This window comes from Balaenoptera acutorostrata, chromosome 20, assembly GCF_949987535.1.
Source record: "Balaenoptera acutorostrata chromosome 20, mBalAcu1.1, whole genome shotgun sequence".
NCBI classification, from domain to species: Eukaryota; Metazoa; Chordata; class Mammalia; order Artiodactyla; family Balaenopteridae; genus Balaenoptera; species Balaenoptera acutorostrata.
In genome coordinates, this window is record NC_080083.1 from 46,419,928 (window position 1) to 46,445,036 (window position 25,109).

Consider the following 25,109-nt stretch of genomic DNA (forward strand, 5'->3'; position numbering starts at 1 on the left):
ATATAATATTACATAATATAATATATTAACTTGAGTCTTGTTTTTTGAGGTATGTGTTATTTAGAAATGTGTTTTTTAATCTCCAAATATGTAGGAATTTTCTAACTATCTTTCTGGTTTTTACTTTTAGTTTAATTCAATTGTGGTCTGAGAACATACTTTACATGGTTTCTTTCTTTTAAGTTTGTTAAGGTGTGTTTTATGGCCCATAACGTGTTATAAGTTGCTGAATGATCCACGAGAGCTTGGAAGGAATGTGTATTTTGCTATTGCTAGATGGAATGTTCGAATAAAAGTTAATTAGATCAAGTTGATTGATAGTGCTGGTAAAGTCAACTATATCCTTACTGATTTTCTGCCTTCCTGATTTATCAATTTCTAAAAAAGGTGTGTTGAAGTCTCCGACTATAATAGTGGATTTGTCTGTTTTTCTTCACAGTTCTATTAGTTTTCGTTTCATAAATTTTAACACTCTGTTGTTAGGTACATACGCTTTTAGAATTGTAATGTCTTTTTGGAGAATCAACCCTTTTATCACCAAATAAACACCCTATTTATTCCTGACAATTTTTTGTGTTCTCAACTATGCTTTGTATGCAAATAAATGACTGCTTCAGCTTTATTTTTGTTACTGTAACCATGGTATATCTTTTCTCCATCCCTTTACTCTTAACCTATCTGAGTCTGTATATTTAAGTTGGTTTCTTGTAGATAACATATATTTGGCTCCTTGTTATTTTTTTATAGAGAATCTTTGCCTTTATACTGATATGTTTAGAATGTTCCCATTTAAAGTGATGATTGATGTGCTTAGATTAATATCTATCAAGTTTTAAATTTTTTTTCCATTTTTTGCACTTGGTCTTTGTTTTTTTACCACTTCTATCTTTTTATGCCTTTTTTTTTTGGCTTTTAACTTATCAGTTTATATGATTCTATTTTATCTACTTTCTTAGCATATCAATATATTTCTTCTAAAAACTTTTAGTGGTTACCATAGAATTTGCAATACATATTTTTAACTAGATATACCTTCTAATAACATCATACCACTTTATCTATAGTGCAGATGCCTTATAAAAGAGTATTTTTAACTCCTCTCTCTCACCCATATGACATTGCTGTCATTTATATCACTTATATGTTGTTACTATTATTAAATTAAAGAAACAATTATATTTTAAATTAATTAAGAATAAGAAAAATAAATGACTTTATTTTTCTTTCAGTTATTCTTTTCTGATGCTTCATCTTTTTTTGCTGTAGATCCAAGTTGCAGATCTTTTTTATTTAAATTCTCCCTGAAGAATTTTTAAAAATAATTTTAGCAGCACAGTCTGCTGCAGATTAATTTCTTCAGTTTTCTTGTTTGTTTTGTTTTTGTTTTTGGCTGTACCACGTGGCATGCGGAATCTTAGTTCTCTGACCAGGGATCGAACCCGTGCCCCCTGCAGTGGAAGCGCAGAGTCCTAACCCCTGGATCACTAGGGGATCCCCAGTTTTTGTTTATCTAAGACAGACTTTTTATTTTTCCCTCACTTTTGAAGGATAATTTCACTGGTATTGAATCCTAGGTTGGTGGGGGTTTTTTCCTAACACTTCAAATATTTTATTCCACTTTCTTCTTTCTTGCATGGTTTCTGACAACATATCCAATATAATTGTTATCCTTGTGACTCTATAGGTTTATTTTTTTTCAAGATATTATCTTTGTCTTTGGTTTCCTATCATTTAAATATGATAATATGATATACCCAAGTGAATTTTCTTTACCTTTTTTTTTTTTTTCCTGAGTCTGTAGATTGGTGCTTGTCATTCATTTGGAAAGTTATCAGTCATTACTACTTCAAATATTTCTTCTGCTACATTCTTGTTTTTCTCTTTTTAGTATTTAAATTGCATGTATGCTACACATTTTGAAATTCGTCCATTGTCTTAGATGTTCTGTTCTTTTTTTTTTCCTTCATCCTTTATATTTTTAGCATTTCATTTTGGGAGATTTCTATTGACCTATCTTAAGATCTCTGATTCAACCCTCAGTTATACCCATTTTACTGATGAACTCAAAGTTATTCTTCATTTTTATTATACTGTTTTTTTTTTTTTTTTTTTAAAGGATTTTCTTATTTATTTATTTATTTATTTATTTATTTTTGGCTGTGTTGGGTCTTCGGTTCGTGCGAGGGCTTTCTCCAGTTGCGGCAAGCGGGGGCCACTCTTCATCGCGGTGCGGGGACCGCTCTTCATCGCGGTGCGCGGGCCTTTCTCTATCGCGGCCCCTCCCGTCACGGGGCACAGGCTCCAGACGCGCAGGCTCAGCAATTGTGGCTCACGGGCCCAGCTGCTCCGTGGCATGTGGGATCTTCCCAGACCAGGGCTCGAACCCGTGTCCCCTGCATTAGCAGGCAGATTCTCAACCACTGCGCCACCAGGGAAGCCCTATTATACTGTTTTGATTTCTAATTTTTTGTCTTTTTAATTTTGTACGGTCCTGTCTCTGTGGTACATAATTTTATATTTCCCATCTAGTCTTGTCATCTGAAAAACTGGGTTCCTCTCTTAGTGGGTAGAGCCAAAAGACACATCAAGCCAAAGGTCGGGAGAAGGAAGGGTTTATTACTTGCAGCAAGTAAAAGGAACACTAAAGATTTTTCCCAAAGCAGTGTCTCCCAGAACAGCAAAACTGAGGCAGTTTGAAGCTAAGGTTACATGCATATTCACGAAGGGGCTTGAGCAGAGAATACAGCATAAAATTGGGTCAAAGTTTGACAGAGTCCAAGCTTTAGTTGAATGAAGTCATGAGGGTCAGAAGAGGTCAACATCATCATCCCTTCAGTTCCAGTTAATCTGGTGGTTGAGAACATTAGGCTAATCTTTACCATTGAAACAGAACTGGGAGTCTTTACACCTGATATACTATCTTTTCTATTGTTACTTCTCTTGCCTAATAACAGTTGTTTGTTCATGCATTCTTTTATTCCCTTAAGATCATTAATTACTGAGACCTGTTCAAGGACAAGCACTGTGGCCAGGCTTAGATCATAGAATGGCTTAGACCCAAAATGGCTTCTCTTATGTCAAGAAAGCTAGGTCTGGTTCTCTTTGTTCGGGGATGCATACCCCATCTGCTAACTTTCTTACATGCTGTCTACGTTTTCATTAGACCCTTATAGCATATTAATCATAGTTATTTTAAATTTCATGTTTGATGTTGACAATTACAGCATCTGTGTTTTATTTGTGTCTGGTTCTTATACTTGGTTTGTGTCTTCAGGTTATGTTTTTTCTTGCATTTTAACAAGATTTGTAATAATTTTGGTGAAAGATAGATATGCCATATCAGGTAATAAGAACTGAGTTAAATAAAGCTTTAGTGTGATGTTTTACGTAATTTTGTCAGGATTGGACTGTAATTTGGTCAGCCAGAGGCTATTTCCTCTAGTGTCCTTTGTTTGTTTGTTTGATTGTTTATGTCTCCGCTGTTGTCATTAGGATTAGGAAACCGATGCCAAGACTGGAACAGCACAAGCTTTATTCAATGCCCAAAGAATGGAGAAGGGGGAACCTAGTTTGCAAATCAACTTCTCAACCCAATTCAGAGGGGAGACACCAAATATATAGGAAGGTTGAAGTAAAAGGGAGGGATTTGGAAAGAGTAGAAGGAATATTCATGTGTTATTAGAGAATAGTGGTTTGGACCTGGAACCAATGCAGATCTTTTCAGTCCTTGTTTGGGCTTTTCTGGTTGTTGTCACAGCAATCATCAGCTGTCTTGGTGTGTCATTTAACACGTTAATGTATTACAATGAGTGTATAATGAGTCTCAGGGTCTACAGGAAGTTAAATCTTCCACCATCTTGGGCCTAGCTGGTTCTAAGCAGTTCTTGGTTTTTTTGTTCTTTTTTTGTTTGTTTGTCTGTTTGTTTTTTCTCTTTGCAGCTTCTTCCTGAAACTTAGAAAAGAGTAATTGGCTTCTGTTCTAGGGAGGGGCAGAGTTATTATTATGAGGTGACAGTCTTGGTAACAATCATAGTGATAATAGAAAGAGCAATGGGTTTTGAGCCCTATATGCCTGGTTCAAATTCTTTAACCATACCTTACTATGTGAGTCACATCAAGAGATCTATTCTTTTAGAGCTTCATGGACAAAATGAAAAGTGAAGGCTTTTTTTTAATGTGGTCATTGTTAGCAATAGTAGATACTCATATTATTTTTATTTATTTTTTTAAATGTATTTATTTTTTTAAATTTTTTTGGCCATGCCATGCAACATGCAGGATCTTAATTTCCCAACCAGGGATCGAATCTGTGCCTCCTGCAGTGGAAGCACAGAGTGCTAACCACTGTACTGCCAGGGAATTCCACACATATTATTTTTTTTCCCACTCTTATTATTTTTAAATTGTAATATTCACATGCAAAGTATTATATCATCATCATAATTAACAACATTATCAATGCTTTTTTGGATTATTGATTTCTTACTAGAGAGCTAGCTGGGTGAAAAGACCTTTCAAAATAGTGAAATGTGACTATGATGTAATAAAAAGGACATTGAAAGGAAAGTGATATCAGTTATAGGGTATAATGAAAGAACTGAAAACATACATTGCCACCTTTGTGATTTACCAAAACAACCCCTTGTGTGGTCCTTTTATGGCTATAAAGTGCCTGCCATCTTTTCGTGTTATCTTCACACCTATTGTGTGATAGAGACAAAAACTAAAACGTTTGTTTCCCTTGATAATCCTGAGATAGGAATGAGAATAATAATATTTTTCTTGTTTTAATATGTGGGAACTGAAGTTTTATCATCAAAGGAATAAGTCTAAAGCCATACCTTTTGTTTGGAAGAGTAGCTGGAATTCAACTCAAGAATCTAGAAAATTTATTCTCAGACTTAGGCCAAAGCTCTTTCCTCTACATAGTATGGCCTCTTGCCAAATGTAGGTAATTTGATTCTCCATTGAATCCCAAAGGTTTTTTTTTTTTTTTTTTGGGCTAAGTGACTTTATTAGAGAAAGCCAAGATGACAACAGATTTAAGAGTTGGCATTGGGGCCCTTCTTCTTGCCAAAGGTAGGCACAACATTGACAAAGCGCCGGTTGTACTGCATACACCTCTTGGCCCGGCCCGTCTTCTTCTTCTTTTTCTCTTGTTTGGCCACCTTCGGTGTCTGACCTCTTACTTTCCCGGCTCGGGCCAGGGAACCATGGACTTTACCTCCAAGCATGCGGCCGGCTACTTCCAGAGTGCTCAGAGCCTCCACCCCACACTGGCCCAGGGAAGCCTCATCCTCTAGGGGCGTGCCTGCCATGAGCAGGACTTGATCTTCTGGAGCGATGCCCTCCAACGAGGCTACATGAGCCTTGATCTGGGCGACCGTCTCCTGGCCGGTCACCTCGAGAGTGTGTAGCTCCTGGGCGCGGACAAAGAGCTGCATATTGGCGACTGAACCGCGGATACCGCTGCCGCTACCGCGAAGATGGAGTCGAGAAAGAGCCAAAGGTTTTTGAGTCTCAAACTCCAGAACAGATAGGAATTCATGAGTGAAGCTGTCTGTGTGCTACTGACACTTTAAAACTCCCCCCAGGTTTCAGTAACCTTTGTCACCCTAGGGGAAAAATAATGCAGGCATCACAGTTGAGCAGAGAATTCAAGTTATCAGCCCTAACCTGAGCAAGACAATGAATTCTGATGTGAATGTTTATTACATAATCTAAAGCTTTGGAAACATTCTAATTAGTTGCGGAATGCCACTGTTTTAATAGGTTGTCATTCCACTCAAATTTTAGAACTATAATAAGAAAAGTGAAAAAGCGGGCTGCCTAGAACCCAGAGGTACTTGTTTTCTATAGCCGATATTATGGTAATGGTGATGATCTCTTAGACTTCCTTAGGAGAGAGGCATAGCCTCACTCCATAGCATCTTCAAGATTGCTAAAGGGCCTCCAAACAAGAGAGATTTCTTCTATAGCTGTCTGGCAGGGGATCTTTGTATTGTACAATTAACCTACTGTAGGATATGGTTTTCTCTTAAACAGTGGGAAGAGGAATTGGGTCTGATTCTCTACTAACTAGCAACCACTTCATAAACTAGAGGTCACTGGAGGGGCCACAGAAATTCTAGGAGAAGAAAAAGCCACAATTACTTTTACTGGTCCCTTAAAGGCCATCCAGTAATATGAAAGTGAAAATGCAGTAATACTTATCTTCTCCCCAGACACTTATTGTCCAAGAGTGTGCCTATGCTTTTACCATTAGAATGGTAAAGTCATGACTTGGCTTTGGGGGAAGCAGTGTGGCAGAGTGCCAAGGGACCATCTGTCTTTTGCCTCAAAGAGACATGAGCTTTGTGGCCAAGCTCTCAGTCTCAAGGCACCAACCAATCATAATAAAACCTATTGCATCTTTTGACCAATCGGAGTAAGCTTGGATGGGTAAATATTCCTTCTTTTATCCCCAGGCAGGAAATTGTGATATGTATTTCATAAAACTCTTTAAGAGTTCCCAGTAGGATTTATCATTAGTTACTGTAGGGGAGCAGAATTTGCCATCCCAAAATATGTCTCTTTGGCATATTAATTGCTTTAAGCTGATTATTTTCTAAGAAACAGAAGATATTGGAAAAACTCTGAAAACTAAGTAGGAGTTACCTTGTTGTAGGAAACATTTACATTTATAAGAGAAATCTCCCTTGCTGTACCAGGAAGAAGAAGTTGACTAAATCTAGATACTCTTATCAAGAGAGAAGGCATTGACTTAAACCTGAATAACAACTTTGCCCTAGTTTACTGTGCTTTTCTTTGTAGCCTCCCTTAACTGACTCTCTCCACCCTCAACATCTTTAGCCTCTTTTGCCTTTAGCTGAGAATGGTATTTAAGATGAGGGCTTTGGCCATTTTGGTGAGTTACATGTGTACATATTATTAAATTTTTGTTTGATTTTTTCCTGTTTATCTCTCTCATGCTAATTTAATTCTTAGACCAGCCAGAAGAACCTAGAAGGGTAGAGGCAAATTTCTTCCTCCCTGACATTACCCATCCTGGCGGCCAACTTGATAATATATGATTGTATTGGCTTTCAGGCCTTCTCTGTTTCTCTTACCTGCCTTGTACTCTTATTCCTTGGTATCCCATTACCAAACAAACTAGTTTCACATAAGCCCTTTTCTCCAGTCCCAGAGGAAGACATTTGCTTTAAGCTCTCATTACTTAAAGTATGGCCTGGGTACCATCAGTACTGGCATTACCTGGAAATTGATTAGAATTGCCAAGTCTACTGAATCTCAATCTGCACCTCAGCAAGGTCCTAGGTGCCCCTTAAAGCTTAAGAAATACTACCTTAAAATTCAAATGCCATAACGATTTAAATTAGATGGCAAACTTAAATGCCTCAGAGCCCAGACAAATTATTTAAATTATTAAATTATATAATGATATATATGAGTTAAGTGACCTTATTATAAGATAATAGAGAATACTGTAGACTTTGAGTTGGAAAGCATGTATTCTATGCTGTTTCAAAGATGAAGATGTTACCCGAAAACTGGGTTCGCCTCTTGGTGGGTATAGAGCCAAAAGACACAATCAAGCCAAAGAGCAGGAGGAGGAAGGATTTATTACTTGCAGCAAGTAAGGCGAACACCGGCGATCTTTCCCAAAGCAGTGTCTCCATGAACAGCAAAATTGGGGCAGTTTTAAGCTAAAGATACATACATATTCGTGAAGGGGCTTGAGCAGAGGAGAAATAAGCATAGAATCTGGGCAAAGGTTGACAGAGTCCAAGCTTTAGTTGATTGAAGTCACGAGGGTCAGAAAAGGTGAACATCATCATTCCTTAGATTTGGACCATTCTCGGGTGTCAGCATGTAGTTACCATCCTCCACCTGCGGGCCCTAGTTCCTTCAGAACTCTCAGGTTGCTATGTACATCCTTTGAGGAGGAACTAGGACTGTTTTACCACTGAACTTTTGTTTCTTAACTGCTTTTCCTCTGTTCCTGCATTCCCTCCCTTCCCTTAAGATCCTTAATTACTGAGACCTATTCAAGGACAAGCACTGTGGCCAGGCTTAGGCCAAAAATGGCTTCTTTTATGTCAAGAAAGCTGTGCCTAGTTCTCTTTTTCCAGGGATCCCCTACCCTATCTGCTTACAAAGCCACCATATGAGTATTGAAAATTGATACCATTATAGTAAAATGGTCCTGCTTCTTGCAAATTTTTCTGAAGGTACAGGAAATCAAGGCTAAAGGATACATCTTTTGTAATTTTTAAAACATTTGGGAGCCCAAGAAAAACATATAAAGATTGGAAATGTTTTATAGGCTTCTATTTGTCCTTCTCCCCAGACATTAAAGCTATTTTACTTATGAAACACCAAGTAGTCAAGGTACACCAGCAATGAGCAATCCATTGATTTTACACAGGTATCTTGCTAAATCACAGCCTTCTTCTATTCTAAGCTTATCCACACCTCTGACCTCCATATGCTCTTAATTCTCAGTTCCATTTTAATGTATTTCTGAGATTTCTTTCTATGGCCTTGAAGTTCGATTTGGTCTCAGCCTAATTTTTTTCTATTCTCTTTATTCTAAAAAGGGCTCAACTGTCTTTTATTCTTTCAGCTTCCTTTGAGGGGATACACTACCATAGAACCCACTAAAACCAATGATAGAAATCACTCCCTTAGACTTTCTAGGTTCCTTGAAGGTCAAGAATAATTTGGACCTCAGAGAATTGTTTTGGTTGTTGTTGTTACTAATGATCACCAACTCTGCACATTTCCCCATTTCTAAATTGATCAACTTCAGTATAACCATTATTTGTCAGTAATGTTATTACATTGAAAAATCTTCCAAAATATGGTACCCATGTGGAAAAACTGCAATCAAATTACTCCTTCTCAGAAAACCAATCTTTCCCTACCTTGGGAGTGGAAAATAATAATAAAAGTAATAATTGGACCAAGTTATCACTAAGAATCCTTTGATATTTTATGATTTTCTCATTCACTACAATTTATTTTTATCAGCAATTTACAAGGTTCCCTTGGACAGAAAAATTACATGCACCATGGTGGGATTATTTTCCTCTTCCCTTTTGATTATGAATTTTGTTATCAGAATGTAAGCAAATTCTACACTGAGCCTTGTGATTTAAAGACGAATAATAAGAATCAAGGAATCAATACTTAGTAAAATAATTTAGGGAAAAAAACAATAAATTTTTGCATTTGAAGATTAACTTGGTTGTTTGTCTCTCCTTATAAAATTAGTTTTGTTCAAGGTCTACTGTGCAGGGAAGACCTTAGGAAAATAAAGCGGTGCATTTTTCATCATCTTCAAATCTGTTTTCTGCTTGAACAGAGTTAGCATTAAATTAAAAAGCAAGGAAATCACTTGCTGATGGAAGTCTCAGTATAAGAAGCATGGTAGAAAGGTCCACTCTCTTCTGGGTGTTGATTTTTAAGTCACTCAACTGCACATATTTCTGACCACATAAACACCAGGAATTTAACACAGCTTGATCACCTAGCCTATACTACAAAAAGAGGAAATTCTTCTAAAAACACAAAGATTGCTATTTACAGGTAATCTGGTAGAACAAAGAGGCTCACCTTTTAGATCTCAGAGACCTGGCTTCAAATCCTTACTCTTATACTTGCCAGCTGTGTGACCTCAGGTATCATACTTAACTTCACTGAGTATTAGTTTCCCCATCTGACCAAATTTGTCTGACTCTGTGACCCATGCTATTTCTACTACATCAGGATTTTCTTAATGTGTCTGTATCCATATAACCACTGTTACTAAACAATTTCCAATACAATATTTTCTTCAGGCCCCGCTATTATATGCTGTGTCCTCAGAGTCCATAGCATGTCTATTCTCATCCTCTAATACTTTGTCTGTTTATCACATAGAAATGTCCATCAAGTTTTTAGTACTACCTCGTCTATTTAATCCAATCAGACTGTGACCTCCATAAATCTGTTTCACATGTCTCTATCTCCCAAAATCAAAGGATCCATCAGGGTCGTTAGAAATTGGTAAGTGCTTAGTAATTATTGCTTTCTCTCCCTCCATTTAAGTATAGCATAATTTCAATAAATGTAGGAAGTTTGAGAAGAGGGTTATCATCTCCAAATTAACGCTAGATTTGGAGTTCTCTGATTCAAAGGAAAGCAAGGGAACTAAATCAGAAAGTCCAGCAGCATTTCACGCTGGAGAAAGGGATGTAAACAAGCTGGTTGCCACTAAGCAGTGTCCCACGTTGATGGCTCAATTTTTTTCTCCTTTTAACTATGTTCGTTTTTCAGAGTAATATGTGTTGCTGGAGGGAGAAAAAGGTCACAGTAGGAGGTGACATATGTCACTTCCTGTGTCATTACTAGGAGAGTCTACCTTGCCATGTTTACCTCTCAGTAGTCTCCTGCTTATTTTCCACTTCCCACTAAAGCAAACCCGTTTCAAGTACACAATTCAGGGAGCAGTGCTGCAGGAAGGAAGGCAGCAGCAAGGGTGGTACTCATACAATATACACCTAGAAAGCTTTCCAGGGACAAGTATTCAGTTTTGTAACCTGCTTCTGAATGCAGATCTGCCAGCTGGGTGACTCTGTTGCAAAGAAGAGGCCCAGGGAAATGCTATTTGCCTCTTTGTTTAACCCAGTGTTCTGCTCAGAAAAATTCCTCAGTGTACAGTGCACGCATAGAATGTTAAATTTTAAATAATAAGATAGGCAAATACAAGTCGGAGAGAGAAAAACATGATTGAGATGTACTCATTTATTCAACCAATATTTAAGGGGCAATTATTATGTGCCATGCACATAATTTCTGGGATTCTAGAAGTCCATGCTGTGATGAATGAAATTGTGTAGTCAAGAGAGGAAAAAGAGAAGAGGTATTTAATTATTTTAACAAATAATTAAAAAATGATTACAAATTGCGAGAGTCGATATGAAGGAATTATAGAAGAGATGGAATAGATGGTGACATGAGGCAAACAAAGAGGGAAAGTTCATAGCAAGCCTTATCGGAGGTGGTGACATTTGAACCTGAAACTGACGGATGATACTTCTGCTTCTAATAAAGATGATATAACAAGGACTACTGGTGGCTCAGTGGTTAAGAATCCACCTGCCAAGGCAGGGGACACGGGTTCAAGCTCTGGTCTGGGAAGATCCCACATGCCACAGAGCAACTAAGCCCATGTGCCACAACTACTGAAGCCAGCACGCTCTAGGGCCTGCATGCCACAACAAGAAAGAAGCCACTGCAATGAGAAGCCCACGCACCACAACGAAGAGTAGCCCTCACTCACCACATCTAGAGAAAGCCCGCACACAGCAACGAAGACCCAACTCAACCAAAAAAATAAAAATAAAAAAATAAAAATTAAAAAAATCTTTAAAAGATGATATAACAGGGACCGAATTTACTTTTGACCTGAAACAATCATAAAACAAATAAAATAGTTGAAATAAAAGTTTTTCAAGACATAGGACATCAGACAACAAATGCATCAGTCCTGAGTGTTGGCAAGCAAACAAGAAAGCCCTGCTGTTGGCCGAGCTTATTGCCTTGAGAAACTTTCCAGACAACAGTGCAGGCAGTAAAACCCAGGCAGCATGCAGCTGTCTCCTTGAATTGAAGAGGCAGGGCGGAGAATATAGGATTTGATGATGGATAAAGTTCACAGGACAGGGGAACTGATGAGAGAGATACATACAGAGAAAAGTACACATATCTGCAAGGGTCCCCAATGTGTATCAGCACACGCACAAGAGGAGACCACCTGAAACTGGGAAATGACCACCCAGAAAGATAAACGTTAACAGAGCCTGGCATTTATAGAGGTTTAGAGTAGTGCTTGTTCCCAGCAGCCAGATTGGGAATCTTTATAATTCATGGGGCATTGGCTACAATACACAGGGAAATAGCCTTACACTGAGCATTGACAAGTTATACATAAGAAATAATAAAAGTAAGACCCAGAAGGACGAAACTGATTCCAAGTTTCTGAACTATTATTAAGTCTAATTCTTTGTTAAGAATTAGGCTTAATCATATATATGGGAATAGAGAAACATCCAGCACTCAACAAAGTAAAATCCACCATGTTTAGTATACAATAAGATTATCAGGCATGCAAAAAAAAGAGGAAATCTATAATTAGAAGATAAATAAATTAATTGAAAGAGATCCAGAAGTAACACAAGTATTAGATTTAGCTGGGAAGAACATGAAGATGGTTACTATAACTGTACTTTATATGAACCCAAAGATAGGTGGAGATATTGAAGATGTAAAAATATAAATCAAATTTCTACAGATGAAAATTATAATGTCTGAGGAGAAACATACAGTGGCTGGAAGTTATGTAAGATTAGCTATTTCAGACAAGACTGGGCGCCTTCAGGGTGGTATGGCCATAGATGAAGATTAGATATTTCAGAAAAAATGAGCAGTGAATTTGAAGACATGGCAATAACAATTATTCTTAAAAAAGAAAACAGAGAAACAGAATTAAAAACAAAATTACCAGTAAGTTGTGAGATAGGTTAAACTAACCTAATATACATGCAATTATTATTCTGGAAGTTGGACAGTATACAGAAAAATGTATTTTAAAAAATAATGGCTGACTAATTTCAAAATTTGATTAAAATTAAAAATGCACAGATCCAAGAAGCTCAGTAAACTCCAAGTGTAACACCAAGGCAGATCATAGTCAAATTTCTCAAAACCAGTTATAAGAGAAAATCTTAAAAGCACACATTGTGTGCATGCACACACACACACACACACACACACACAAAGGTAAAACCTAGAATTCTATTCCAGCAAAAAATCCATAAAAATAGAAATACTTTTTCCGACATAAAAAAGCTGAAAGAATTAGTCACCAACAGGCTCACATTCTAAGAAACATTATAAAGATGTCCTTCAGACAGAAGAAAATTGTACCATTTGGAAATCTACCTCTAGACAAAGGAACAAAGAACACTGGAAATGATAACTACATGGGTAAAAATACAAGCTAGTTCCCTTTATTTAAATCTCTTTAAAACACAATTGACTGTTTAGACAAAAATAATAACATATAGAAGCACATTACATGACAACAAGAACACAAATTTCAGGAGGGGAGAAATATAAGTATACTACTATAAGTTTCTTATGTTAGACATGAAGTGGTATATCACTTGAAGATAGATGTTTGAAAGGTTAGGATGGATGCTATAAACCCAAAAGAAACCACTAAAATAATGAAACAAAGAGTTATAGCTAATAAGCTCCCCAAATGGAGATAGAATGGAATCAGAAAAAAAAATTGCATTAATCCAAAAGAAGGCAGAAAAAGAGGGGAAAAGGAACCCTAAACAGAGGGGGCATATACAAAAAGAAGTAATAAATTGATAGATATAAAATTAATCATATAAATATTTAAATTAAATGCAAACAATAAATAGCCCATAGGTTAAAAACAAGACCCAACTATATGCTGGCTGCCAGAAATACTCTTTATAAGGACACAAATAGGTTAAAATAAAACAATAGAAAAAGACATACCGTTCTAACACTAACCAAAGGAAAGGTGGATATTAATGTTAATTATTATTATATAATATTAAGATCAGTAGATTTCAGAGCAAATGTTATCACAAAGAAGTTCATTTCATAATTATAAAGGAGCCAATTCTTTGCTAAACATTTATACACCAATAACAGAGCTTCGAATTACATGAATCAAAAATTATAAAGCTATACAGAGAAATAGACAAATCTACAATATAATCAGAGATCCCCATACTGCTCTCTCAATATTTGATAGAACAAATAGAAAACCAGTAAGGATATAGAAGATTGGAACAGTATCAGTGACCACCTTCAACTCAGTGACATTTATAGAAGAGTCTTCCCTAAAACATGAAGTAGTTGTACCCATTAAACTTCAAGGTACAATACTGAATGATGATTGAAAATTCAGGTGAAAAAAGTAAAATTTTGGATTATTTCAGTCTCTCCCTGCATTGATCATTATATGCTTGTACTCCTGCAGTAAATCTCCTAGTTAACCTTCTTGCACTTTTCCCATTTAAATACTTCTGCATATTTCTCCAAGAAAACTCTTTGGTTTCTGAATTTTCCCTTGATTTATACTGCCAAATGGATTCGTTCTAGAGCCAAACCATGGAAGTTCCTCTCATGTATCCCACCCAAGGGTCTGGCTATATCCCCCATAGACTTCATTGTTAACCTTCCAGTCTTACTAGATTATACTTAGTCGATTATTTTCATCCTTCACCCCAACGCTTTTCTCTCACTTCTTCTCCATACTCCTCTATCATCTCCATGAAATCTTCAGTTCTAGATTAGGGTTTGTGTATATTTATGGTCATTTAATATGATTTATATTGAAGCAAAGATAATCACATTCCCTCCCTCCCCTATGATCAAGAAATGAGAAATCTAATTTTAAGAGAAAAGTGTATGAGCAAATACAGTTCTAATGCTTACTAGGTAAAGAAGAACAAAAAATTCCTTTACCCTTTCCTGGAATCCTGGGATGCGGTGAAATGAGCTCAAAATTAATATGTAGAGGCCTGTCCAGTTGTCATCATATTCAGACAGATATCCACACATATGTATATGTGCATATGTATATATTAGATGAATCCACTTTCTGTCACATACAAACTATAAGTTCTTAGGTAAGTCATTTAATGTTCCTGACCCTCAGTTTCTACAGCTATAAAATGAGCATAAGAACCCCTGCTATGCTGTTACAGGGTTGTTTTGAAGGTTATAAGGAAAACATGACCTGAAAGAGCTTTAAAAATATATTCAATACTTTATGTGCACGAGAGACTTTTATTGTGTGTAGAGTTGACTTGGAATGTAAAAGGATAAGTCGTAAAAAAGTTGTAAAACTTAAAAGTTGTAAAACTTAGGTATCACATTTGATTATATTTAATCAAAATGTTCACAATTTGTTAGAGTTTTATATGAGAGTATTGAGTTTTATCTTGACTCTTCCTATTATAGTTTATATTTAAGCAAGTTACTTAATTTCTCTGAACCTTAGTTTCAGCATGAAGAGAATGTAGGAGGATGCATTCTGCTTAAAGAATATTTGGGAGGATTGAATGAGATAAGGTAAGAATTGCATCTGCGAGATACACATATACAGTCTCCCGTGCTTCATACATAGATACAAAGATAAAAGCATAGAGAAAATGGGAAAATGAATTATTTAGTACATTTCTTTGTTCACATCAGACCCCTAATTCATTTTGTAATGTAGTGGTTCTTCCTGTTGACCCCAGGGAACATTTGGCAATGTATGAAGAATTTGATTGTCACAACTAGGGGGCAGAAGGATGCTAGTGGCATCTATTGGGTGGTGGTTAGAGATGCTGATAAAAATGATACTATGCACAGGGCAGCCCCCAACAACAAATTATTTGGCCCCAAATGTCAATAGTTCCAAGGCTGCAAAACCCCATTGTAATAAATAAATAAAGACATGCAGGATTCTATTCTTCACATATGCACAACTTCTAACAAATGAAAAATCTGTCTGTGCTCGGAGAAAAGGAAAGACAATCAAAAGGATATATTGTGTGATTTTTATTTCTTTTTGCCTCTTCTTTTTTTGCTTGTATTATTCCATGGGCATTTCTCTAGTTTTGTCAGTTAGTGGTCAGCAGGGTCTAATAAAACAACCACATCTTGTGGAGAAGTCCTGACTATTGCCATAATAAAACTAGAACATTGTGCCCAGTATGTGACATTATTCTTGATTCATTTTCATCTTTTTTTTTTCTTGCAATATATTTAAATTATTTCTTACAGGCTTTGTGTATGTCTGACTATATAAACTGTATGCAAGATGTAGGCTGATTTGCGCTAGAGATAGACAGTCTTCCAAACCTTGAGTACTGTTACTAAGACACTAGCAGGATCATAACTTTTAATTATGATTGGCAGGGATCATGTATTTCCTGTTTATGCCAGTTTTATCAAAAAATTTTAAAAATGAAGGAGAAAACCTTGCAGATGTATCACAAAGCCTTGTATCCAGACCTAGACTAGTAATAATTTCTCGTTGGGCAAGACAGATATCTGACGGTCATTGATAACCTCAGATCATAAATCCTGTACACATGACCCTTCAAAAGATTCCTGATCTCTTGTTGTAAGCCAGGGTATTATTGTTCCTCCCATGAAGAATTCATTCATGTGTGGCAGCACAAATGCACAGAGGTTCAAAGGTACAAAGACAAGTGATAGCATTCATATTTGGGGGCAATAAAAGCCACAAGTGACATGAACACATGAACTCTCTCTATAGATGAGAGCAGCTGGACAGCCATCCTGGGAAAGTAAACAGCAATCCAGTAGGGAAGGCCATTTATGCCATGTTCTAGTCAAGGAGATCACTTTGACTCGTTATTTTTAAATATCTTATGGTTGTAGAAGAGGGTAAGGACATTAAGACAGATTTGCCATAAAGTGGGCCCTCACTAAGCTGAATTAGTTAATACTTCGGTAATTATTTGAGATGAAACAAATGACTTACCATTGTTCTTAGGGTAAAAGCCAAAATCCTTTACATGGTATGTAAAGCTAGCTCTCTTTCAGTGCCTTGAATCTTGTCTTCCACATCTAGCCTTTACTTAGGTTCTTCTTTCAGCCCCAATTTTCATGTAATAAGCCCCTGTTCATCCTTCAGGTTGTAGCCTAGACTCCATCTCTTCAGAGACATTGTCCCTGATTGTCTATGACATATATCTCCTTTACGTTACCTATTGTGATTCTAATTTTATATTAATCCGTGTAGTTATTTGGTGAGTCTCCTATAAAATTGTAAATTCGATAATTAAGGCAGGGACTGTGATAACCTTCGCTCATCAGTTTATTTCTGGTGTCTTTACATGGTACCTGCTATCTGTTGGGCTCTCAATAAACAATTATGGAATAAAGAAATACATAAATGAATGAATAGATTAGTCTACACACCCTATGTGTTTCTCAGGCAATTCTAGGTGCAGGGAAATAAGATAAAATGTATAAACTATACTCTTGTGAAATATAACTATACTTTTATCTCACAATCTAATAGGGGACTTAGATATTCAAGCATAAAAGCAAAATAAATATGAAAAATGGTTTAATAATATTATATAAAATAGTTATAAGAACACTGAAGGAGGAACATGTACCGATACATATTTTTTTACCTCCTGGAGAGCAAGATATCAGTTTCCATTGGCTTACCACATTCTAATCAAAATATTCTTCTTTCTGTCATTGTTCATTAGCTTAACAAACTTGGTCACACTTAGATCCTTTGTATTTTTTTCTATATATTTGAACCTCTGCCTGTACAATCCATCTCCATTTGCTCATTCAGGATCATTTCCTAAGAGACATCTGCTTAACAATCAAGTTTATGGTACTCCTCACTCTTCCCTGGTATTTTTGACTCTTACCCTGCTCTTACTTTTTCATTGCACTTATCACTGTTTTAAAATGTATTCCTTATTTATTTGTTCATTTTCTATTTTTTCTACGCTCTAGAATGTGCCATGAGGGGAGACAATTTTTCTGTGTTTCTCAGCATGTTCTCTCTGACCTCTCAAAGAGGGTCTGGGGCCTAGAAAACACACAATATTTTTTGAGTGAATGTATGACTAGGGAAAGGAAGAATACATAACTGGAGAAAACTTTTTAGAATTTCTAAAATCTGAATTTGATCTCACAGAGTGAAAAAAAATTCTTAGTCAAAAAATGAGATAAATTTGAGGTGGAAGAAATAGTGTGTGCAGAGTCACTGAGGGAGTCATGGTGTATTTTGGGATTGTTTTTTTTTTCCTGAAGCATCATTTGTGTCTTTGTCAGGGGCCAGAGACAGGCAGCAAGAGTAGAAAGGTAAGAGCAAGGCAGAGTATAGAAGGACCTCAAAGTTAGTAAATTCATCTTTTCTTCTCTGAGCAATAAGAAGTCACAGAAGGCATTTAGACTAGTAAATGAAATGAGGCATTTTGCATTTTAGGAAGATCAATTCAGCAGTTGGATGGAAATGAAATGGAAGAGATAGTGGCTGCTGGCCAAGAAACCAGCTAGAAGACTGTTTCCAAAATCCAGGGAGTATTTCTAAAGCATCTCCTATATGACTCTCAGTTTTACTCTCTTTAAAATGTGGACTTGACCATTGTAGTGTTACGATAGGGCTTAAAAACATCTATTCTTCTGCTACTATTTCATTTAAAAAAATTTTTGCACTTAATAGCTTTTATTCTAAGTTTATAAATATAGGGAAATGTAAAGGGAAATAAGAAAGAACAGAGACATTTTCTTAAGCCTGCTGTATTTAACAGGCATGTTGTCAAAGGTTAAACTATATAAATGCATTTATAAATAAAGGGTAAAAAGAGGCCAACATAATACACACAGAAAAACTAAGGCCAGATGATACAGAGGCCAAAAGAAGGTCAGTATTACCATATGAGACTCAATAGATTAAAGGATTGCATATTTAGAAGAAAAACAGTGATACTAAAATTAGAAATACTGACAGGTATCAGAGTGACAAAGACCGTTATGAGGGCGAAAAGGCTGATATGAATGCAAAGTACCAAAGACTCAGCCTGACCCAGCCTCCAGTTCTGACTCCGATCCTTACTAGGAGCCTGACATTGAGTGAGACTATCCCTTCCCTCCCTGAAATTCACTTCTTTTATCTCTCAAAAGAAGACATTGGTCTCAATAGGTTATTAAAAGCAGGGGTCCCCTGCTTCCTAAAATACTTCAAAGTAGTGATGGAGCTATGAAAACTACATTCAGTGTTTTAGAACTCCAAAAGGAATTCTACATTTTCTGATGATAGAGCTACAGCAGTTATCCACAACATCAGAGTTGTTTTTTTTTTTTTTTTCCTGTCTGAAAATATGATTCATTGCAGTCATTTTGTGTTGTTGACAGCTCTCATTAGTGATTATATATTCTGGGCTCACAAAAATGGAAACATTATTGCTGCACTGAAATTATTTAATTCCCAGACAAACATTTACCAAACTTGGAGCAAAGGGGAAGTGTATATAACCAAAGTGATGGCTGAGAGACTAGCTCAAATTTTGGGAGCCAAGTGGTGAATGGAGATTGATCATTCCAGCTCCTTCACTTGTTTCCTCCTTAGAACTTTTTAGGGAAGGAAAACAGTACAGTTTTCATTTGCCAGCCTTAAAGAAGCACCTGTCAGAAGATTTCCTCAGCAGAACCATGAAGAGTTAATATTATGAAATGTTAATTTGTGAAAGGGAAAGACACAGCTGGGAATCTTGGGTCTGTTTTGTCATCCCTTCTGCTGAAGTTTTCTGTGGATGGTGAGGATCTGTCTCTGAGATTATAGGAGCTCTGCATGGATTTTTCATATGCCTTTGGAACTAATTTGTTGACTTTACGCATGAAATAAATTATTCTATTTCTGAAAGTTCTCATTTTCCCCCAGTGATGGAGGGTTCATGCTTTCTCATCCTAGTTATTTGGCAAGAAAGCCTACTTTCTTTTTGATAGAAAATAATTTAGAGCATGTAGAAATGTTGGCCTTTGGGGAAACAAGCTTTCCAAGTTTGTCTAGGGCATTACAGGACACAATTCTAGGAGCAAATATGACCTGAGAAACTGGCAAAATGTGGAGGGATATTAATTGGCATCAGAACAAGCTCTGAAGCCCTCCAAGGGGTGGCCTAGTGTTACACATGTATGATCAACACATATTGGACTTTGCTGGAACAGTCCTGGTTTATGAGTTTTTACCCCCAAGTCTAATTATTAATAGGGCCCTTTTTCACTGTCAGAAATGGCCCACTTTGGATGTGGGTAAATAATATGAGTAAATAATGTAAATAATATGAGTAAATAATACTCATATTATTTAAACAGAACTGAGTGCAGAACCCAGGAGATTTCAGAAGTTTCTTACAGCTTCTGCTCCATGACTTAGGGGTATACCCAGCTGGGGCATGTCTCTTTAATTTGTGACTTTTGGCATGGTGCTTAACTCTACTTCTCTCTTTCACCCGATTCTGAATAACTTGGGAATTGGATTTTAGTTACCCTATCTGGACTTGTAAATGGGTTTCTTTTTTTCAGGGGAGTAGGGAGTAGGATGATTTCTTTCCCTAGCAAATATCCAAGCTCTACTCTCCATTCTCCACACTGTTACCTTTGGATCAGATCTGAGCAATTAGTGTGGAACTCAGCTGGGTTCTGGGCTCCAATTTCTGCCTATTTTAGGCCTGTCAATTTCTTGTTAGCACATTTCTACTGGAGAGAGTTAGACTTGGTATCTTGACTCCATCATTTATTTACCCGCTGACCACCATATGGTACTAGAGCATCATCAATTTCAGGTAATTTTCCATTTCCCCAACTCTAAAAAGGTGTGCCTTCCTTCAGAAAAAAAAAACAATAAACATGTAGGACAATTACTGACCAGAGTATATGGCATATAGTAGTTGTTGATTAAATGTTAGTTCTCACTTTTCCGAATCTGCAAATGCCAAATAAAGAAAAAGATATCAGGAATTTGACATGTAACTACTGAGAAGTTTTGACATTTTTGACCTAAAATATCAGTTTCCATGATTGTGAAAACTCTAGATATCTCATATAAGTGGAATCATATGGTATTTATTTGTCTCTTTATGAACTGGTATATTTCACTCAGCGTAATGCCCTTAAGGTTCATCAGTGTTATAGCATGTGACACCACAGGATGTCTTTTTTTTTTTTTTCTTTTAAGAGTGAATAATATTTCATTGTATGTGTATACCACCTCTTGTTTATCCAGCCATCCCACTATGGACATTTGAGTTGCTTCCACTTCTTGGCTATTGTTTACAATGTTGCAATGAACATAGGTGTGCAAATATCTTTTCAACGTCCTGTTTTCCTTTCTTTTGGATATGTAGCAGAATGAAATATCAGAAAGGTATCAAACAGATCTGGCTGGAATCAGATTTTTTGTTTCTTATGGTGGTTTGACCAAAATGTTGTGTATTTGGCAGCCTTGCATTATGTATGAAAGAACATACGTGAATGATTGGTTAAGAGAAACTTACAGGTGTAAGAGGCACATAGTATTTGCATCATAAGACATCATTTTGCATACTGGTTTCCTCATTACAGGAGACACATATGATTGGGAGTAATAAACATGATACCTTGTAAAGCAGAAACCCAAGAAATTGAATGGTCCTTACATTTGGTATACCCTGATTAAATAAGGTGTCATCAGGTCCTCAAGAACTTCTTCCTTATCTTAAGAAAAGTACATTGCCAGTTTTAGTAGGGCATTGCCTGCATGGAGCAACTGTGATTTACAATAACTGCAAAGCCTTTTAATGAAAAGCAGGAGAAATCAATGATGATGACTGAGGGAGAATACAAAGTCATATCAATGAACTTCAGTATTTATAAACATCAAGGCCTAAATAGGGAATTCCCTGGCGGTTCAGTGCTTAGGGCTCCACACTTCCACTGCAGGGGGCATGGGTTGGATCCCTGGTCAGGGAACTAAGATCCCACATGCCACATGGTGTGGCCAAAAAATAATAATAATAATAAACATTAAAAATATTTTTAAAAATCCAGGCCTAAATAAATAAATGTAATAAAAATAAATAAGTAAAATGGAAGGCACAAAGAAAAAAATAACCTATCCTTTATCTGGAAATGAATCTCAATGTTCACCATCAAAAATGTTACATGTGCTATGTTTCCTTACTTACCTCAAATAGAAATCAGGTGTACCCACTCTTTCTCTTCCCACATTTTAATTTGTGCTATATACTGATATCTAAAAAATTCAAAATCTCAGGGACCATTTATAATTCTGCTTAAAGTCCCAGAAACCAGTGATATAAATTTATTGGAGACATGGATTAACAGGGTGGCAGAAAATGTACAAACTTACAGACTCAGGCAAGGAGATTTTATTGGAAGTGAGCAATAGAAACACAGCTTGTTTCAAAAGCAATATTTTTGGGGGTGGTTCTCATTCTTCTCTTAGTATCACATATGCAATTTGTGAAAATCATTTGGCTGGCATGTACCCTATGCTTATTGACCCAACTGGTAGAGACAGGGCTGAGGTGTTTCACGCAATCCCTAGGTTTCAGTGGCCACTTACAGACTCTGCAGTGTATGTTCATTCTCTTTTCATCCTCCTTCTGATGCCCTCCCCACAGGTAAGTAGCAAGGGAAAACCTGATGGAATTACTTCTCAGGGAAGAATTTTGTTGTTTTATTCCCAGAGCCCTGAGTCAAACACACACACACACACACATACATTTTTGTTTGTTCTTCACTGAAGTTTTAATCCTTAAAGTGTCTCAGTGTTAATACTTGACCTTGTCTGGTCCATCTTTTTGTCCATTTCTCCCTTGAGGCTCATTGGATCAGAACTGACTAATGCCCACAGGATAGCTAAAGTATCAAAGGCAGCATGCCACTGTGGTTTTCAGCTTCTGCTGGAAAGCCCTTGGGGATTTCCCTTAATTTCTAGTAAATTCAACTGAGCAATTCAGTGCATTTTTGTTATGTTTTTCCAATATTTTAAGAATGCTAGAGTGATTAGTTTTTCAGGAATCTAGTCTATCATATGACTGAAAATGAAGTCAGATTATTCTACTAACAAACACCATAATATAATATATGTGTTTTAATCCTAAAAAGGCATTACCACATAAAGAACTTCTTACAAAATGAATTTCCTGGAAAAATTCATTACTCTTTTGAATCAGTGAAAGTCTTTCCTGGTGAGTACTGCCATCCCCGGGCATGCAGTTTTCAGTTCTTCATCATGAACTGCAAGGTCTTAACAGAATACGGAAAGCTTTCCCAATGCAGCTCTGGTTCTCACGGCTGCTTCACTCTCACCAGGACTTGCCTCATCCCCTGGTAATAAAGTAAGACTAATATTTCCCACTTCTGACATTTATGCCGTATTGTTCCCATTATCTCGAAAACCCTGTACTTCATTACCTTGTTGCTCTTCTTCATGTATGACAACTGAATTCAGGTGACACATATTCTACAAAGACTTCTTGAATCCCTAAAACTAACTTAAATGTCCATCTTTCATCGTAGGCAAATGGTGCTTTTTAGCAATTGGCATAAAATTATACACAATGAAAAGCAAATCTCTTATCCCAAATTCCTTAATCCGTATTCCAGATACAATCTTTCAAAAGCTTCCTGTAAACCCAAGAGAAATAATCTAAGCAAATACATTTAAGTGATTATCCTTTAATTTGTTAATCAAACTAAACTGTGTAAATTATTCTTTATTCCTATTTTGTACTTCCTAGTTGTACATATTGGATATTGTTCTCTATCACATGGTGCTTTATAAACCAATTACCATAATTCTCACAATGCATTTAAGTTATTGGCTTAAACATTTGTTTTGTGATTGTTTCCTGCCTTTAAAGACAGGGGGTAGCTTGCTCATCTGTGTAGCTGGATATCAACAAGGTTGGCAGGCATGAAGACATTCAGGATATATTTGTTGAACAAATGAAAGTGAATTTAGTTTCTACTCCTTAAAGTATTTTTATTTCACTGGGTAATGTTCATACTGTATCAACATTGCTCAGGAAATTCCAATAACTATTATGTTAATGTTTCAGCTTTATAGGGACAATGCTATTCACCTTAAATTGTAAAACAAATTTTATTGTACTCAATGTGGCTTTAAAAAAGGAGACAGATTAGGAATTTGAAGTACCTTGAACACTGGCTCATTTAAGGAGAGAAACAATTCAGAAAGCCATCACTAATATCCTCCTGCACAAGCATTGCGTGCATGGAATCAGCTTTGCCCTTTTAAAAATTTCTAGCTGACCTTTAAAGAAAGCTGAGCTTCTGAGCTCAGCAGTAATCACACAGTGTCACTAATACTATTACCAATTTTGAACAAAGGAAAACTCATGAAACATTTAAAAAGATGTCCTTGGTTACTTAATTTTTATGTTTTAAGCTCATGAATAGAAATGGGCTTTTAAAAGCAGTAAATATTTAAATGCAGATCTCATCTGTGTGTCTGTGTATGTGTGTGTGTATTTTTGGAAGTCTTAATCTGCTAGTTACTAGTTGTACAGTTTGATTAATTTATGTTATTCTTTTCCCCATTTCTTCACCTGTAAAATTGTTATAGTCACAGTGAGGCACATAGCACAGTATCTTCTTTTTTTTTTTTTTTTTTAGGAATTCCTTTATTTTTATTTATTTATTTATTTATTTTTGGCTGTGTTGGGTTTTCGTTTCTGTGCGAGGGCTTTCTCTATTTGCGGCAAGCGGGGCCACTCTTCATTGCGGTGCGCAGGCCTCTCACTATCACGGCCTCTCTTGTTGCGGAGCACAAGCTCCAGACGCGCAGGCTCAGTAGTTGTGGCGCACGGGCCTAGTTGCTCCGCGGCATGTGGGATCTTCCCAGACCAGGGCTCGAACCCGTGTCCCCTGCATTGGCAGGCAGATTCTCAACCACTGCGCCACCAGGGAAGCCCAGCACAGTATCTTTGCAAGGACTGAAAATTGAAAGAAGCACAAAAGTTATGGAGCACACACCCTGACAGTGTGTGTGTGAAAAACTTGGCTGTTAATTGAGGGTTGGCAGTTCTAGTTCTGGTTTTGGTACTAACTTCCTTTTGATCATTCTCCCCTTGTGATCTAATGAGAAGTGTGGACTGGATACTCAGAGAGTCCCTTTCCATTCTTCAAGTAGAACACCATCATGTACACTTCATCTGTATCCTCCCAGGGGCATAGCTTCTCACTCAACTTCATTTTAAGTTTACAACACATTCCTTTTCCATGTCATGCACAGTTTTCAAGAACTTATCGAAGGATTAACTCTTCCAAAATTAGGAAATATACTGAGGAAAAATAAATACAAGGGGATTGTCTGATGAGAAAACCAATGTTGAAGAGAAAGGAGGGGGAATTCCAAGATGGCAGCTGCACAGTAGGTCTGGGAAGCAACCAGTGTAGGCTGAGGCAGGGGACCATGGGCATCTAGATGAAGATCTTCA

The 25,109-nt window shown here is 36.7% G+C and overlaps 2 protein-coding genes across 7 annotated transcripts in view; both read right to left on the reverse strand.

The window, feature by feature from the left end:
• Window positions 1-25,109, reverse strand: part of LOC130705808 (leucine-rich repeat-containing protein 37A3-like) — a 651,297-nt gene that overhangs the window by 401,071 nt on the left and 225,117 nt on the right. The window lies entirely within an intron of this gene.
• Window positions 4,982-5,502, reverse strand: LOC130705813 (FAU ubiquitin-like and ribosomal protein S30). Its single transcript, XM_057535158.1, has one exon. The coding sequence runs from the start codon at window positions 5,442-5,444 to the stop codon at window positions 5,043-5,045; it is 402 nt and encodes a 133-aa protein (XP_057391141.1). The 5' UTR covers window positions 5,445-5,502; the 3' UTR covers window positions 4,982-5,042.

Bases quoted from the DNA above. Each gene is read 5' to 3' on its own strand.
- LOC130705813 (XM_057535158.1), bottom strand. From the start codon at position 5,444: ATGCAGCTCTTTGTCCGCGCCCAGGAGCTACACACTCTCGAGGTGACC.